The sequence below is a fragment of the Sinohyriopsis cumingii genome, chromosome 14 (genome assembly GCF_028554795.1).
Source record: "Sinohyriopsis cumingii isolate HCF-2022 chromosome 14, ASM2855479v2, whole genome shotgun sequence".
In the NCBI taxonomy this organism is placed as follows: Eukaryota; Metazoa; Mollusca; class Bivalvia; order Unionida; family Unionidae; genus Sinohyriopsis; species Sinohyriopsis cumingii.
The window spans coordinates 22,940,720-22,959,545 of NC_142974.1; the positions used below are offsets into that span (position 1 = coordinate 22,940,720).

General features: G+C 33.3%; 1 protein-coding gene across 1 annotated transcript; it reads left to right on the forward strand.

Moving 5' to 3' along the window:
• The first annotated feature begins 11,476 nt into the window (after positions 1 to 11,476).
• LOC149783415 (uncharacterized) lies at positions 11,477 to 17,810 on the forward strand. The gene is made up of 4 exons (XM_089933109.1): positions 11,477 to 11,556; positions 13,217 to 13,325; positions 14,686 to 14,777; positions 17,476 to 17,810. Exons 1-4 carry the CDS (start codon positions 11,496 to 11,498, stop codon positions 17,508 to 17,510), a joined length of 297 nt encoding a protein of 98 aa, XP_089789235.1. The 5' UTR covers positions 11,477 to 11,495; the 3' UTR covers positions 17,511 to 17,810.
• Positions 17,811 to 18,826: the final 1,016 nt, after the last annotated feature.

Sequence of the window (18,826 nt, forward strand, 5' to 3'; positions counted from 1 at the left end):
TCGGATGGCCTATTGGTTAGCACATCCTCCTATAATGCGATGGGGTTCCAACCGCAGACGATCCATACCAAAGACTTATATAAATGATACGCACAAGAGGTGAGACTACTCTGCTTTGTCAGGATAATGTGACTGGATGGGAGATAATGCTACATGTATGCGGCATGTTGACCCTGAGCTAGACCTCGCTATAAACTGCTGCGGTGCAGACTTCAGAAAATGCAAGACAGCCTGGAATAAAGTTCTGAGGTAATAAGCGTTGCATGTGTATCAATTGCATCTCAGGTCAAATCACATCTTTTGCATATAGATTATCATTAAATTCCGTTCGCCTAACAAATGAGTTTCATTGATCTCGAGTCGGTTATATCAATCAGTTTTGTTTGGTTGGTCAAAAGTGCATTAGGCCAGAAATTTAAATTAATGTATCGCCACAAGGGGTAACGGTTCTGTTCTCATATCACCACTGCAATTCTTGACGCAAACGAAACAAGCTATCGGTTTCAAAACTCTACCAAAGATATATGTGTTGTTCGAAAACAATTGAACCCTTATGACTTGCGACCCTAATTCAATTTTGTTATGTGTGTGTGTGTGTGTGTGTGTTTGTGTGTGTGTGTGTGTGTGTGTGTGTGTGTGTGTGTGTGTGATGTCATATGATTTGGATTTTTAACCTAGCTTTAACAACTTTTATGTCATATCGCTACGATGTCTGCAATGTGGCAGTTTATAGTGATGTCTAGCACTGGGCATCATGCCGCAGACATATAGCATCATGTCCCACCCAGTCACATTATTCTGACACCAGGCCAACCAGTCCTAACAGTAACCTCTTAATGCTGAGCGCCAAGCGAGGCAGCTATTAGTACCATTTTTGTATCTCTTGTGTTTGACTCGGTCGGGGATCGAACCCACGACCTCCCGCATCTGAGGCGGACGCTCTAACCCCATAGGCCTCCGAAGCGATATATATATATATATATATATATATATATATATATATATATATATATATATCTGTGTGTGTGTGTGTGTGTGTGTGTGTGTGTGTGTGTGTGTGTTGAAATGCGAAAGGTACAATGAATTTTATGCATAGGTAATGTATGTCTAAATGATTATTTACTGATGTCTCGTGAACTATTCATAACCTCCAATTACCCTTTGTCCTTGTTTACCGAATGAAAACACAACCAATTTGCCAGACATAAATACAAGTTTGAAACAGGTATCAGAACAGGCGACATCTAAGTATATACATGAATTTGTATTTAATGTATATTGTCATGCAAAGGTAAATGGTACTGTATAGTCCAGGACTCAATTTAATTTTGTATGTTCAAAGGAAGCTTGTTATATATCCCTCATGGATTTCATGGACTGTTTTGAAAATCTGTGTACTTAGTGTGGCGTGTATTACGTTCAACCTATTTATTAAATGATATATCCCACAGACAATGACATGTCATAAGTACCTTTGTTTTCGTGCCCTATGATGATATGATTACGCCAGCGAATCTTTTAAAGAACTGTTTAAAAAGGGGAAATCGTTCTAAACATTTATGCATGATGAAAACCTTTTTGAATGTATCGTTAGCAGCACTTGGATGGATAAGGAACGACGTGTAGTTACAAATCGTTCTTCAATTTGCAAAGATAATGTACATTATTTTATTTCTTATTGACCCAGCCAAATATATATCACCCTCAGCCCACCATTAAAACAAACATACAGAACCAACAAATTTTAACAGGGAATAAAAGCGCTCAGCATGGTTTAGTTTGCCTAATCATTCCTGTAATATTTGTTGTAGTATTATATCAAGAACATTGACAAACGTAAACCAATAACCAAATCTCTACTTTCAAAATGTATCAGTTGGTCCTTATTCACATAGCAAGTATTACCTATTGACAAACTAATAAAACATAGGTGTGATATTACCTATTCGCACACTATTAAAAACGTAAGTGTGTTTAGATGCATTCATTCTGTGATATTGAACAGTTTCAATATTGTTCCTGCATACGTTTCCTTCTGAGTTACACGAAATCGTGTTTTAATTGTGAACCCTTATTTTCGACAACTTGTGATTTATTTATTGACGTGTTACACATGTATTTCCATGTATCAGATTAGGCAACATACGAACCATGTACTTAGTTTTGATCTGAGTGAAAGATGTCAACATTCTTGTATTCAGAATGCTCTTATACCCTTGTCATGAAAACGTCTTCGTTTCAGTAATCGATTCAGTAATCTTGAAAACGTATTCGATATTCTCCTTCCCCAAATATTCACTAACATTCCTGATATAAAGTCATGATATATGTATGTATGTATGTATGTTTGTATGTATGTATGTATGTATGTATCCATAAATGTGTGTATCTATGTATGTATCTATTATGTACATGAACGTATTATTCTACACTTCTTAATCAATGCATGGAATATCTACCTGATGTTTTCTAAATTGATTTAATGCTTCAAATATCGCATCCTTGTTTAAATTAACCGTTTCAATATATATCATAGTTGGAACGTATGAACAACTTTGTTTGAATTTCTTGATGATTGAAAATTACCAATGTATGATTGCCACTGCTATCAACGTGAAATAAGTAGAATAGTTCGGGTTGTTTTGACAGTATTTTCTCCAGCATGTGTAATGTGTATGTTATATATGATGTGCTTTGTTCTGATCAACATTATTCTCATTTAATGCGTTCAGTATTATTTTTACCAGTGCAAATGGTTTTTCCGACTGCTTGAAATTTACCTAACCAACCATCTATTTTACAGTAAAAGCAACTTCCCCGATATCTTTAGGAGTAATGTACTTTTGACCGTACACTCACACGGATACAAACTTATTCTCCTTTAATTGAACTTTTTATTTGTTTGTAATTCCTAGTTTTGGGGTTTCTAACCTTTCACATTTTAGTTTATGACATGTATCTTCTTATTTTAACAGTTTCACCCTGTAATACTAATAAATGTACACACCGAATACTTGATATTCGTGTAATTTTATCTATTAGAGTTATCATAAAATAAGGATTAGAATAATATAATGAATACTTCACTGTAGCACTTCACGTGTAGTTATATGTATAGTTATTATTGATAGTCAAAAATTGAATTTATTCTCTTTAGCTTGTAACAAGAAAATTTACTTGTTACAAGCCATGGGTCTTTACTTGACCGACTGGTATCAAAACTGCGGCTCGATTCCCGCTAGAATTCATAAGTTTACCCGAAATTTCCAAAGACTTCCATACAATATCAGTTGTAAACTAGAAAGAGCGACAGGTCCGTTTTAGATACTAGTTTTACTCTAATCAATGCAAGACCACAGATCTCACAACCAGCCAAATATATATAAAAGGCAAGTCTGCATTGTTTCTCTGCATTAGGTTTCCGTACCGCTAGCAGTTCACGCCGTAGCAACTATACAACTAACCCTTTCTACAAGGAATTATTTTAAATCCACCACCCTAGGCCAGTCAACCCATGGTTTAGAGGCACATTTCGCCAATATAACTGCACTACATTTGCCACCATGACGACATAAAGGTATCTGCCGAGTCACATCGTATTGGTTCTATAGTGTAATCTACCGGTTTCCTACCGTAAATACTGCCACTGCAGTCACACCAATAATGTACATTACTAGATTTTGGTAGGGACTTCATTATTCATGGACACTCATTCGGTTTGTACCTGAATCCACTACTAGTAAACCATCGCATCATGGAAACTCACTAATACTTTACTACGTGACGTTTGCTCCTAGTAATTGGTTAATTATATGTATTGTCCTGATTGTATATTTTAGATAAATGTTACGGTCTTAGCTATATTAATTTTATAATAAAACAAACTGTTTAAATGTCCTGCAAACGTGCTAATATGTACTGCTGAAAACAGGTTATCGTTTTCTAGAACAATCCTGACATGGATCTTGTAGGAGGTATGTGATGACTGGCACTACAACACTCTGTCATGATTTTTTTATGTAATGCCTATCAAATACCGCTTGAGGAATTCGATAATTTTATATCATAACCAAATAATACAGCTTTCGAGAAACTTCAGTACAACTAAACATTTTATCTTGAACTAATCATCATTGCAAGACATCATCAGCTATGCCATTTGAATATAAGATGTTAGACTATGAGTCATGAATCAAAATATCAGATAAAGTATGCATGTGTGTATGTATGTGTGCGTGCCCACGCACGCAGGCACGAACGCACGCACGCACGCATATTTATATACGACACGATATCATTCGCCTTCCACTACAAAGGTTGGAATAAAGTTTTAAAATGATACAGCGATATGGAAATATTTTAGCTTCTTTCAAACACTTTTGAATAATAGTGTAAAGTTATGAAAGTCTGTATCCACTGCTCTTTATACACATTTTATGTTGATGAGCTTTAATTTCCAAAAGCCTAACTAGAGAGCTCTTGTGTATTTCCAGTGCTTTCCTTCGATCATGTTCTGTTGGTTTTAATGCCGGTGCATGAGAAATTGGAGACAGGTACCATTCCAAGTTGAATCGTTTATATTATTTCGCAGTATGAAATGTAATTCGTTAATATAATTCTGCCAACGAATTCACATGCATGTCTATTGCTGTTGTTCGTTTAGCGAAACAGTCTGCATCCTACATTGACAATTCGGCCGTGTCTCTTTGCAAAAATGCTGCGAAATTTTTGTTACATTGTTCAGATAAATACCCAACAAAACACGCAAATAAACATGCAAAAACAAATTTCTTAAAAGCAATTTATGTTTTATAGTAAAATCATTTTTACGTGGGGAACATTAACTAAGAAATTCGTGTTATAATTTTGTGAATATTGCACTAGACGCTTTGAATAATATAAAAAAGTCAAATCTATATGTACTAAATGTGATAACACTTACTATATATATATATATATATATATATATATATATATATATATATATATATATATATATATATATATATTAACGTTTTCCATGTTATGGGAGTGTCAACATGCATTTTAGAGATAATATACAGGATCAATCACCTTCAGAATGAACAAAATTTGGAGTGTGTTGCCCGTCCTAGCGAAATACCAAGTCTACACCAGGATGTTCAACTACATCTCCATAGTATAAGACGCTATGGGCTCAACGCAGGTAGAATATTTCAGATACAACCTGGATAAAAAAAACCAAAGTGAATTTCATCAAGGTGTTCAGTTTCTTTTTAAATATAAATGGCTTCACACTGAAAACCAGACGTGATCTGATTGACTAGAAAAAGGAACAATTCTTAATATTAATCTCAAAGACAAATAAAGCAATTAAAATGATTAGGTTATTGGTTTCTTTTGTTTTCCGTCCTTGACAAGCTCTAGTGTTACTATCGCACTTTGAGAAATGTTCGGTTCTATGTGGGGTTGGGGAACAGCGTTCGAATTTCTCCGAGATTTATCGTTAAACTTCATACTGTAAGATACAATTATATCAAGTGTTGCAGGCTTTGGGGTTGTTTACAAAAGTATGAACATCTCAAAATCTACAATTCAGAAATTTGCCGAATATATGAAAATATGTTACCAATTTAATATTTAATTTTGTGGCCGAAATCGTTTGCGGGGAGTGGTTAACACATAAGGAAGCATTATAATATATCTGTTTAATCAATGTTGAATATTAATTTTTTGCATAACGAATGAGTTTTGTATTTCTTTCTTTCATTAAATACTATTCTTTGGAGGAAGAAAACAGGCTGAACAATCTTTAAAATGTACACTCTACCTTTCTGGATGACACATTTCAGATAGCACGGCATTTCCATTTTCTGTCTTGCAATCATACTCATGTAAGCGCCACAAGGTATTCTTCAATAAACTCTGAAATAGATATTGAGATTAACATATCATATTTCAAAAAGTTCAGTTCAATTAAGGCTTTAACTCAACTATCTCATTATCCGTAGAAAACAGTTTCGGAGTGAAAATGCAAAGAGAATAAATGGCAAGATGATAGTGAATGCAATTCGTAAAAAGCACAAACAGGATCTACTGATATTCGTCCAGCTTACAGTTGTGAAAAGATGTCTCCACCTGAAGCAGTGACGTTTCATGTGAGACTCTAGAAATATAGCTAGAATTACAAAATTCATTTCCAGCACGAATAATTTTAACACCATTTGTATCATATTACAGAACATCAGTTTAAATCCTTACATGCTGAAGGAGACTTATATGGGGACATGCAATGTGTTTGAACCATATTGGTTCTTGAGTTATGGAGGGATCTATATGTTTAACAGGCGACTGAGTAATTATGGAATACGTCTCGTGCCTTATATAACCAAACATCTTATGTTAATCAGACAACCTTTTAACAAAGAGACATTATGTAGAAATTTCGAACATTTTAATGAAAAATAGATAAAATAGACTATGGTTTATCACGCGTGGCTCAGCTTATATCAGGTATTGACACGTATAAAAATGATATATTTCATGCATAAGGACCAGGCTTTCGATTAATGATCAAATGAATGGTGTTACGAATGGAAAGAGTACAACATATCACAGCTATTTATTTTCCTCTAAACGAATTATTTAAAGTTCCATTCATTGCTTACATACACTACAACACTCCTATCCCAATTTTGCAACCCAGCTTCGTTCAAAGTCAATATTTCTATGCGACGGTCGCCAAAGAATATTTTGTGCAAGTACCATCTTATGCATGAGGAGGTGTTATTCATAGCAGCTAATATCAGTTGACCATTTGGTTTTGCGTATGTTCCCTTTTATGAAATTGAATATATGTGTGTGTGTGTGTGTGTGTGTGTGTGTGTGTGTGTGTATTTAAGAGGTGAACCGTATCGACGCTAAGATTTGGTGTTTCTTTTGGCACTTTGCTTATCATGCACATGTAATATTCAAGGCCTTAAGTAATCCAATACGCAAACAAAGGATCTCAATCTCAGGCAAATACTAAAATATACACATTTACTCATTATGTACTTTGCTTTCATTGCCACAAATCTCAATATTTCTTTGCAATCATGTGTAAATGCAATTTTGCTTACCTGCAGCCTTGTTGCAAATTAAATAATTTGTTGTCATTATAACAGAAGAGAGCAAGTTATTACAATTAGTGTTTCGAAGAATAGAATATCATTCCTATTATCCTTAATGCCATTATTAGTATTATTATTAACATGTTTACCGTCTCATTCAAGATCGAAACCTTTCAACATTATTATTTACGTAGTTAGCATCGGAGTAGAATCTTAACTTATAAATATAGAGGCGCATGGAATGTTTTCAATTGCCTGACTTGAAAACAAGGGCAAATGCTACATAGCTGGCGTCGCAAGTATCACATTATACATGCTCCTCATATTTCTAATGCCCAAGTCCTTTATAAAATAAGAAGTTTTTGTACATAAACTCGCACAATACAATACAATACAACAATTGCGCTTAAAATGTTAATTCAGTTGTTGAAACTGCATCATCTACATCAAAATACAAAAAGATTAGCAGATTAAGTGACAACATTTTCTTATCCATATCAATAAATTATGCGTTACTTAGATGATGACATGTAAACGATCTACACAGAGACATGTGCGCCCGAACCACGCATCGCTGTGGAGATAATGGATGAGGAAATAAATAAATAGATGACATGATGTTTTCACTCATATCCCTGGCACGTGTTCAGTACAGCTTGGCAGATGCAGTTATAAAAGTAATTCAAAAATGAAATGTATCCTAAAGTAAAACATAAAGATAGTTACATTTACAAATATGCACATAATTCAATTTCAAACGTAGATCGTTCATGTAATTTTGTTTCGCATAAATCTGATTTGAATAGTTTTAACGTCAAATTGTATGGTAATCAAAATAATACACACATCACGAAATAACAATGTCCGAATGTATTTCCAATTAAGTCTGATGTACAGAACAAGCATACAACACTGAGAGTATGTACAGCAGCTAAAGAGGCATAAACAGGTATAGAAAAGTCATCATTTCAGAAGTGGGTGCCGATGGCTGAGTGGGTTTCAAGGAACTAGACAAGTAGTTCTAAATGATAACTGTCTGTAACATACACTATGAAACTTTTGTTTGTTACTGACATGTGTGGTTAACCTGACAGTGTGATTAGATAGTTAATTAACATGATGTTAGGTGAATGATTTGTCTGATTATATTGACATAAAAATATATCTCAGACATAAAGTAAATCTGATACGTACCCGTGCAATCCACATTTTACTTTCTTTTGAAATGCTTGTACTACTGTGATTTGGTAACATACCAGCTCATGTATTGAGTTTTTTTAGTAACGATATTGTGATTGATGTTCTGTATTCTTGGGAAGCTTTGCTTCGATGTATGAATCAAACCGTCATCAGACCAACAGCCTCTCTTTGGTATTCATCACGTCTGTAATTTATACATAGATCATTATTTTAGTTACATTGGAATAGTCGCTTATATAAATTTCCACTTAAATAAAAGAAACTTTTAAAATATATCAACTGTACTTAAACTAATATATACACACTAATTAAAAAGTTTTACATAATAAAGTTAGAATTGTCTTTATAAGCATTCAGTGGTTAAAAGTTCTCCTTTGGGAGTGGTTCATATACTTATGTTTTGTTAGAAGGATAATACATGCATTTCCTTACCAGCTTAAACAAAACAAAGGTCTTAAACTAGTTTTACACATTTTTCATTTTGTATAAAACATTTGGATATTTATTGTCGATAATAGTATGCAACTATGAATATCAAATATGAACGATCATCTGCCTACATAAATACATAGAGGAACTTTTTGAACACTTTCGAAAATATCATTCAAGTAGCTTCATACGATAATGAACTGCAAACATTTCATACGAGCGAGATAGAGGAAGAGAGATAGAGATGAGGAGAAACATTGCTCTCGATGTTGACTCCATGATGTAGAATTGCCATTGCATTTTGTTACTTGAAAGGTCAAAATAAGAATTGTTGTCGTTCATCTGTTTTGCGCATATTTCTTACCTCTAACATTGTGTATGAGAATCCGTGAGACAGACACGTCACGAGAGAGAGAGAGAGAGAGAGAGAGAGACAAGAAGAGTGTGTGTGTGAGTGTGTCATCCATAATCTCATACATCTCTAATGTTTTGGAAGGGAATGAGAAGTGTAAATTTGAAGCCTATCATATGGAAATGCGACTTGTCATTAAAAAGTGTCACCCCCAATCAGCCTGACAATGAAGTAAGAAAAAATGTAACGCAAATAGTACAACATTGAGCCGTGATCTTGGCCTGGGAGATAAACCCCTCATGAGGTGCGCGATACAGGTTCTCAAGATGATGTAGGAGGGAACCAACATATATTTATAAAGCTCAAATTACTTTGAAATTAAGGACAGATGGTGTTCATAATATTGAACCTTGACCATGCAGACAAGACATTCAATATGTTGTCCAAAAAATCTAATAATGTCCATGCACGACACAATCAATATATAGTTCATACTTTGAAGCGGTTTTGAAGCTACTAAATGGAGCAGGACAGAAACAGGGGTACAGTGTCCGTCACTTTTTGTGATAAGGCTTGCAAAATAAAAGAATGGAATTGATATATTTTTTAATAACGCGTCCTACTTTTTTCTATCAATATTTAGTGCATGTGTACAGTACGTTAAGTAGCAAAAAATGGTTTTGGCTGAATAATATTAGGCTGACGTGCAAAATTTCAAATACGTGCTCATTTGGGAAATCAGATAACTTTTGTAAAAACAAAACCAGAAAAACTAAACATAACAACAACAACAAAAAAATATAAAAACGGACAAATATAAATACAGTCCAGTAGTCGGTACACATACTTCTCAGTTTGAAAGTAACTTTAAACGATAAAATGACAATTGCTTATCGCTTTCATTGCATTAGTACTGAGCCCGACATGTTTATGCACTGGTTATTAAATAGGTTTTATAAACGTGGCATTTGGCGGAAATTATGGAATGTCTTTAGGTTCACTTACTCCACCATTAAGTATGCCAAATGAGGAATTAATACATTTTACATTTCTCTGTTCATCGAGATTATATACATTCAGAACTCGATAAAATGATTTGGATGTGGCCAGGAAATAAATAAGTAACTAAAGTGCAAACTAAGAAAAGGCATGTGAATCCGAGATATAAATTAGATTGCTTAACATTGAAAAGCTATTGAACTAGCTAATTGTTTGATTAACATTATTTGTCACAGAATAAGGCAAGAAATAACTTGGTTTGCCTTAGAATGATTTGACCATCTTTCGTTGTACATGCGTACAACGTTACCTATGGTGAATTATTGTTTTTCCAGGTAAGCGACTGTACTGGCATGTATCTCGTCGAAAATTACCCACGGCGAGAGATTATGATGCATAACGTTTGATGTTACAGTTCATGCATCAGACATTACCAAAAAACGGCTTAAACTAGGAGAAACTTCACTTTCACCGATAAGTAATGGATATGGATTAATTACGCGAACACCACACTCGGTAAATATTGTTACTTTTTCTACATCGCCAAACCAGATATTTACGTAAATCTTTACTTACCCGATATTTCACTTTGAATTAGTAAACGTATTACATGTCCCTTTGGTTTAAACAAGATGTTAGCACACGAAGCATCTAAAGTACCATACCATGGATCATGCAGATACAATATATTTTTTGTGATCTAAGTTATTACATAGCCAAGAGTGTATCATTATTTATCCCATATTGATGACAATGATATAATGCATATAGCAAAATTACATATTAAGTACATTTGGAACTTAAATTATAAAACTTCATAGATTGTGCGAAAGAGTATATGTATTATTTCTCGTATTGTGCAATGGAACAGTGATATATGACCAAAATATTTTATGTGATGTCATATTGATCAGACGTCAAAACATGTACAGAGGCCTCTCGTTCCTTTGTTAACATCGGGTCGGGTGCAAAACGTGAACACCATTATATTTGCTCACCTACTTCATAATGCATCTTACACAAAAAATGTATTTTTCTTCGAGCAATCAAATATTACGTTTCTATCAATCCATGTTCGAGCAATATTTTAGTTTTGTTACATTTAACATGGATGTTGCTAACGTTTACACAGCTGACAGCTGTAGTTATATTTACCTGCATACAATTTACTATTGACAACCATGCTCATTCTACACTAATGTCCGGATTTATTCAGTATTATATTATATAATAAAAGACTCTGGTATTGTTTAAGTATACAGTTCAAAGTGTCAACATCGTATTATTTTCGAATTAAGCCGAGGTGTAGTATAATACACTTCTGACCTTTCTTGGTGACCACGGTAAATGGACGGATATATAAATAAGGATTTCAATGTGACTGGCCAGTAGCTCAGACAAGAGATCGAATTTCATTTCTCACGATGAAGGCTTCAGTCGCTTGTTTGCTGTTTGCAAGTCTGCTGGTGATCGTCTTTCCCAGAGGTATTTATTCATTAATTGTCTTTTCATTTTGATACTTGTAGGGCTTCATTATATAATAAATAGTTGGTACCGGCACAATTGTCCATGCTTAATTTTGTAATTTTGAAGATGTGTTTTCTCGAGTAATGTAATGTTGTCCCTAAGCAGATAGTTATATTCCAGAACGAATCAAATAAATAAAATGAATATACTTTCTAATATTTCCTAATACGTTTGGATTTTATTCCACCCCATTATTTCATTATTGACCACACATCTGTCTTTATATGGACACTTTTATGTGGTAATAAGTCATGTGAGTGAAAAGTCTTCAGCTATTTGTCCTCGTCAACTACATGAATTTAGTGGATGAGCATATATAGTGCTTATTGGTTGGGTATCTTAATTTTATTCGAGTTTTTCAATGATTCAGTTATAAAATTGCTGAACGATACAGGCTAATTATTTGCTAAATGAGAATTTGAAAACCGACACAACGTGAGTATACACAATTAGAAAAAGACTCCATTTTCTTCACTTAAACATATGTTGTAGTTTGTATCATGTACAATTCCATTTATGTATTTCAAATATAGTAATCAACCTCAAAATGATCCTTTTGGAAACACCATCCCTAATACAATCATTATACGCTGTGTTCTGATCTTGAAATAACTCGGGTACAATATAATAAGTTTCGCTGTGATATAAGTGGCTTTTAGTTTATGGGCAAGGCCTTTATGCTTGACTCGACCAACATCATTATTTTTGTCGCAAAAGACAATTCTATTTGCTATACCGTGTATATCAAAGAACTTCTGTAATAATTTGCTATGGTTACCTATGAAAAATTACAATGCAACGAAAACTGTTATCTACCAGATAAACCGAAGACAATGCATGCTTCTATGAAATAAAGTACATTTTATATTGGTGAAGTTAAAGCATGTCATTGCTTAGCTTAGTTCATTTAAAATATAATTTTGTGTAGTCTATCCAATTTTGTATCACGGGAAGTGGTTGGCATATGTACATTATAATTATTAAATTGTTTCTATTCAGTTTGTAATGTTGTAATGTGGAGACCTAACTACTATTTAAATAGCGCTTATAAGTCGGATCTAATCTCATTTGTTTCTTCCTGACTGGACAATAAATCGGCTGTGGAATAATGCAGATATTAGCTAACTCCTTTTCCAAGCATTTCTGAGAAACAAGGTCAATCCTTGCATTTAAACAGTAGAGAACATTTATAAATTTCACATAGATTAGTACTATATATAATTATAAACAATTAGGTATTATAGGGATGGTGTCTTCAACGAAGACAATCGCTCAATATTTCAATCTGAGAGCACTCATGTAATGATGACCAATAAATAATCAACATGGGCTACCGAAGAACGAAGAAATCTAATCTATATTATATACTGCTACTACAACTATTACTGCTACTACTACTAATACTACTATTTTCAATTCATTTCATCTACTTTTGTTGAACATCGTTTCTAGTCAAACATTAGTACCTTACTGGAAAATCACGTAAAATTGCCTTGATTACTTTACATTCCATGGGACACTATTATGCCCTTTGTTACGCTAATTGAAACATACGAATAGCTGTACTGTTGCATTTTGTTCCTGTATATATGATTTAACAGCCATGATTTACATCCAGGCAACGAAGGGCACAAAAGGAATCACGCTGAAAAGGAAGCTATGAGACGTAAAAACTTCAAAGAATACGACGCAGACGGAGACGGGTTTATCGATATTGAAGAGCTGAGGTGCGTACATTTCTTGTGTCTCTTCGATACCAACATAGGGTTAATATATGAAATGTATAGTGCTATAACTATTTTCTCTCACGTACGTTTCATTCTGTCAAATTATTTTGCCCGTAGTGCCTGCCTCTAACCCGAAGAACGAAACCACTCTAATATATCATACTGAATGGAAAGTGATATGTCTATATTTTGTCATTGCAATACAGAAGATTAGTTTCACAATTTGCAACATTGAAGTAACAGAAGACTTTGGAATATGTTGAACTGATTAAGCCAAATATGAATACAATAAGGATATATGCCGTGATGGGTCTTGGTGAAAACTAAATTTATGCAGATGCGACAATTGGTGCGCGTGTTTCCTGTGTTTCCCAAACTAGCTAAGGTAAATAAAAAGCATTAGTAAAAGTTAGTGAGTAGTGAGATTATACGTATGCTGATGCTGCTCATTTTACTGAAAGTATCTTTATGTTCCTATCTAATGATTGTCTCAAAGCGATTACCAATATAATTTTAATGTTCAAGTAACATGGATTACAGTTTGTATAGGTATGTTTCTATATGAGATATTTCTTGGAATTCACGATGGCTTCTATCTGAAAGAAGCTCTTTTGGGATGGGTTGTAGCGGTCTCATGGAGTGGTCAATGTCATGTTTAACAAAGACAGTTCAAATCAGACTAGACAGATTGAGATTTGTAATGGTTTATGTTATTCGGACTCATTGTGTGCTCATTATCTTTTGGATCATCTTTATTAGCTGATATTACTACTACACGTTTGCTGTAATGTTTATTACGCTTATCAGCTTTATCTTTTGTGATTAGTAAAACTTCTAGTTTCATCACTACTACATATATTTCCCTTTTGTTAAATCGTGATTGTCAGAGATATTGGTTATAAAAGAATGTATCTTAGTTACTGCAGAATTAGACATTGCTTTATACTAAACTCAGTCTTATTTATTGGAACTGATGTTGTCTTCCTAGAGGATGGTTACATGTACATCTTTATTCAATCATGTTGTTTAATTTATCATAGATATCAGTAGATGGGCAGATACACATGATTGTACATTCCATAAGTTATATTAGGCATATCTTACTTGCGTGCACTTGAACATTTGCCACTTACATCTGCTGATTATTTTAAAACTTTTTGATAACAATATGTTTGATCAACACCATTGAACTCGTATTTATATCTGCAATTACGTGCATGTTCAAGTACCTAGAAGCAGCCATTTATAATTTCTCCTAAGTCACAATTCTGAGCAACATGCCAAGCTTGTATAATTCGCAGTACCATTCACTTCAACCATTTAAAAGCTTTATACACATGAAGATGTTTCTTTTTGTCAGGAACAAAAGAACAGGGCAAAAACGCATGGAGGATATACAGGATATAATGGAAAATATCGACGCAGATGGAAATAAAAAAATATGCTATGCAGGTAAGTTATTAATAGCCAAACGTTGCTAAAATGTTTGTATAATAATAATAATAATAATAGTAATTGTTATTATTGTTTTCATTATTATTATTATTATTATTCCTTTGGAGAATGATATTTGGGATGATTTGTTTCCATTCACTTGACCACTAAACATATAAATCAAATCGTACCAAGAGCAAAGTTGTGAAAAGTCGCATAAATATACGTTCGGTATATTTAATTTACTATGTATCCTTGCGTGTATTTAGCTTGATTGACGTGATTTAAATCGTCTGTTTTGTCTACCTGGCTATTTTTATCATACTATTAAAATTATTTACTAACAATTTGATTTCTAGGCATAAACGTTTGTAAGAGCTAAAAAGATTAAAATGTTCTGGTAACGTTCTTGCTGAAAATTGGTCGTAATTGTCCAATAGAAACGATTAACACACTTAGGGCATTCCCGAACAATATATTGTCTTTGGCTAGTGGGTATTTTGTATGTACAGATGATTTTAATTAGAATGTTCATTCCTGTATTATATCGGGCTTTGGAAATGATATCATTTGCTCAGAGTTTACAGTTGTGTTAAGATATATTTTTGAAGAATTATTTGCTTAAATTATTCATAGGATTCACAAAGTGCTTGTTTACATTTTGGATTAAAGCAAATGTTTTAGGCCACTGCGAACTCGTTTTGTAATATTATAAACTACATCATGTGGTTCATCAGAACATTCAAGTCTATTGGAATTCATTCGGAACATTCTATACGTGTGAAAATGTAATATGATATTTAGGATTATTTGGAATTTAATTCACAATACTTCGTGCTACTTTAAAATGTTCATCTTGTATTATCGGGAAATAATTCGTTGTTAAACTTTACTTACATTTTTGGCGCAATTAATTTATGTTATTGTTAACATCTGTGGTCGTAACACGCATGTATCTCTAAGAAATGGTCAGCCAAAACGCTGACAAGGAACGCGCACACTCATTAAATTGGTATGAAGAAATATTTGGCAGATTTATGAAGATTATTATTTATAGATGTTCTAAAATTTCAATTAGTCTTTATTATTATCAAGTTTCCTATAAACACTACGACGCATCGTCCATGCAACTCAACATTAAAGATATGAATATTAAAAATCTTTTCAAGTAATTCGTCCTTCGAAGATTTATGATGGGCGGATTACAAAGAACAATCAAAAATCGTATAGTGCTTAAATTCAAATACAACGTAATAAGTTTCCGTGCCGTGCACATTGACTTCGATCATATATGATAGCTCAGCCATTATAGGAGTTGGTACAGCTCGAAATATTGTGATTTAATAAGACTACTTCATTACATTTCTTCATAAGATTACTTTTTATGATTACGCTGACAAGGACATGTTTCGCATGTACTTTTCTCTAGATTCATCCATATTCTTCTTTCTGATCAAGACCTGTGAGAATTATAAAAAACAAGAGATTTGAATATATGTGACTCAAGTAATCATGCCTATGAATGGTCAATTTAGATTTCTTGCTATGAATAGAAGCGCCTCACTGCAATAGAATACTTATTCCACAAATTCATATGGCAAGCTACATTTGGCAAGGATCAATATGGAACGATGTGGATGGAAGGTCGTTGCCTCGTAAACATGGGGTAAAGATGCATGAGCCGCTTATGTACTTTAAAATTAGACAACTTTTATCTTCAGTTTTTATTCCGCTTGACTTTATCTTTATTATAAAGGTTCTGACTGCTTTCAGAACACTGTACGTAACGATGTGACTAAAACTGAAACAGAAAGGCTCTGTCTTTTCATCAGTTACATATATTCCTTTTGTGAACAAATGCATAGACGAATTTCAGGTAATATCCGTATGTGCTGGTATTTGCAAAGTGAAGCCCTTATCATTTTTTGTATACACCTATAAATATTGAACCCATAAAGTAGCCATAATTGTACTGGCATTTCTTACAAGATGGGAAACTACGCTGAGTTTTACGAATCCGTATTAATATACCCTTAGACGACGCCATGTTCAGGTTATCTTCGATGGTTCCAGGTTCTATAGCAGCGCCTCTAGCGATGGAATGCTAAGCCTTGCAGGAAACATAGCTACAAAGCGATATTAGCTAAAAAAGTAAAATTTGCATTATAGGTAAAATTATTAAAAAAGATCAAAACCATGTTTTTGTCAAAACAACATAAAAATACAATTAACTTTATAGAAGTAGACAATATAGGCAAAATCTTCGTCCGAAACAAGATTCGAGTACAACTCACGGTAGTTCAAATCAACTAATGTTGGTGAGTTTCCATCTTAATGAATTTGAAGCTGTAAATATTACAATTATCTATAATTAATAGGTATATAAGAATATATCTTTATCATAGTATTATGGTATTAATTGATAGGTCACGTCTAGATGCTAGCAGCACAAAACCATACGAATAACGGGATGCTTTTCGTCCCGAAAAAAATCCTGATTTTAGGATGCTGGCAAGTCGACGTCACATAGCTATTTTAATCATGATAATGTGACTATATATGATTTTATAACCTTTACTGCTCACTGTGTATGTTCTGCTTTTTATTTTGTATGACACAATCGATGAACATATTTCCATTTAAATATGAATAAAATGGTTACAACATATTTATATAATTGTTATGAAATTAAAAATCATGTTTTTCTGTTTTTCAGAATTCAGGAGCAGTTTTCTTACAAATGCTGACTAAATGGAAGATTGAAATGAAATTGGCGTGTCTTATGAACTCTACGTAGAAAATAATGTTACCTTCAGAATTGAATTTCTAATTTACAATATATTTTTACATACTATCCACGTTTTCTAAATGCATATTTTGAATTTTTATGAAGACCTGAAGCTCTACAAACGTAAAATTGCTGAAAACTTCCAAATGAGTTTATAATGAATGTAGTAGTATTAAATGTTATATACTTTTTTCCGACCTTTAAGCAGAACTCTCAAGACAGCGTCCTGAGAAAAGAATTAAAACCCAGTAAAATAAAATTATTTAAAGGATATAAAGTATGTTCGTTTGTGCTCTAGACAAATTATATTTTCTCACCATATTTGTGAATGTGTTTATCGTAGCTGATCTGCCGTCTGGTCATCTACAAAATTCACCAAGGCAAAACTTGTGTCTAGCTTAACAACGTAAAGTGTTGGGAAAGCTTCATACTGATCTATGACTGAGGCAAAGATGTTTCATTTTAACTGGTTAATATGCGTTGAAATTTAAGTGTAAGTCTTTTGAGATTTCTAGAGGAACAAAAAAAAACTTCTGTTTGTTTTGTTTTATAACACAAACTTTAATATTCAACAAAATTAGAGAGAAATAAAATAATATAAAAATAATATGCCAACGACTATTATAGTACTTATGATAAAGGTTGGTATGTTTAGTCAAAATATGAAAAAAGGAACAAGATCTTAGTTGATCTAAATTATTTACAGCTTTCACTATATCTTAATAATTGAGTCTGTCTTTTATTAGTTCATCATTTCCTAACTGTATATTTTCCACGCTATTATATACTCCTTGTTTTCTTCACGAAGTTTACATTGTCAGAATTAGATATCATTTCTCAATACATGTCTGCGTTTAATTGAACGAACTTGCATTTAAAAATAATTATTCCTTTCAATATTGCAATTTCAAATCCCATATAATCCACTGTGACGTCAGAGTGTAACGCCCGTGGTGACAATAGATTGGCTCCAGTTCATGAGTGAAATATTTCGGATTCTACTCAGAATACACATATACCCTCTATTTCTCCATGGCTATCAAAAGGGTTCATTCGAACGATGCCATGCAATTCACTGCTGTATTTTCTAACTTATATTTTCTTTGCCATCATATAGCTACGTTTGTGTTGATATACTTTGAAAACTAATATATGCAAAAGGCCGTCACTTTTAAATTTGACTACGTTATGATAAATAAAATACATATTTCTATTCAAACATGTCGTTTAGATTGGCATAAAAATGAACTTATTCTCGAATCATCTACAAAGAAATAAA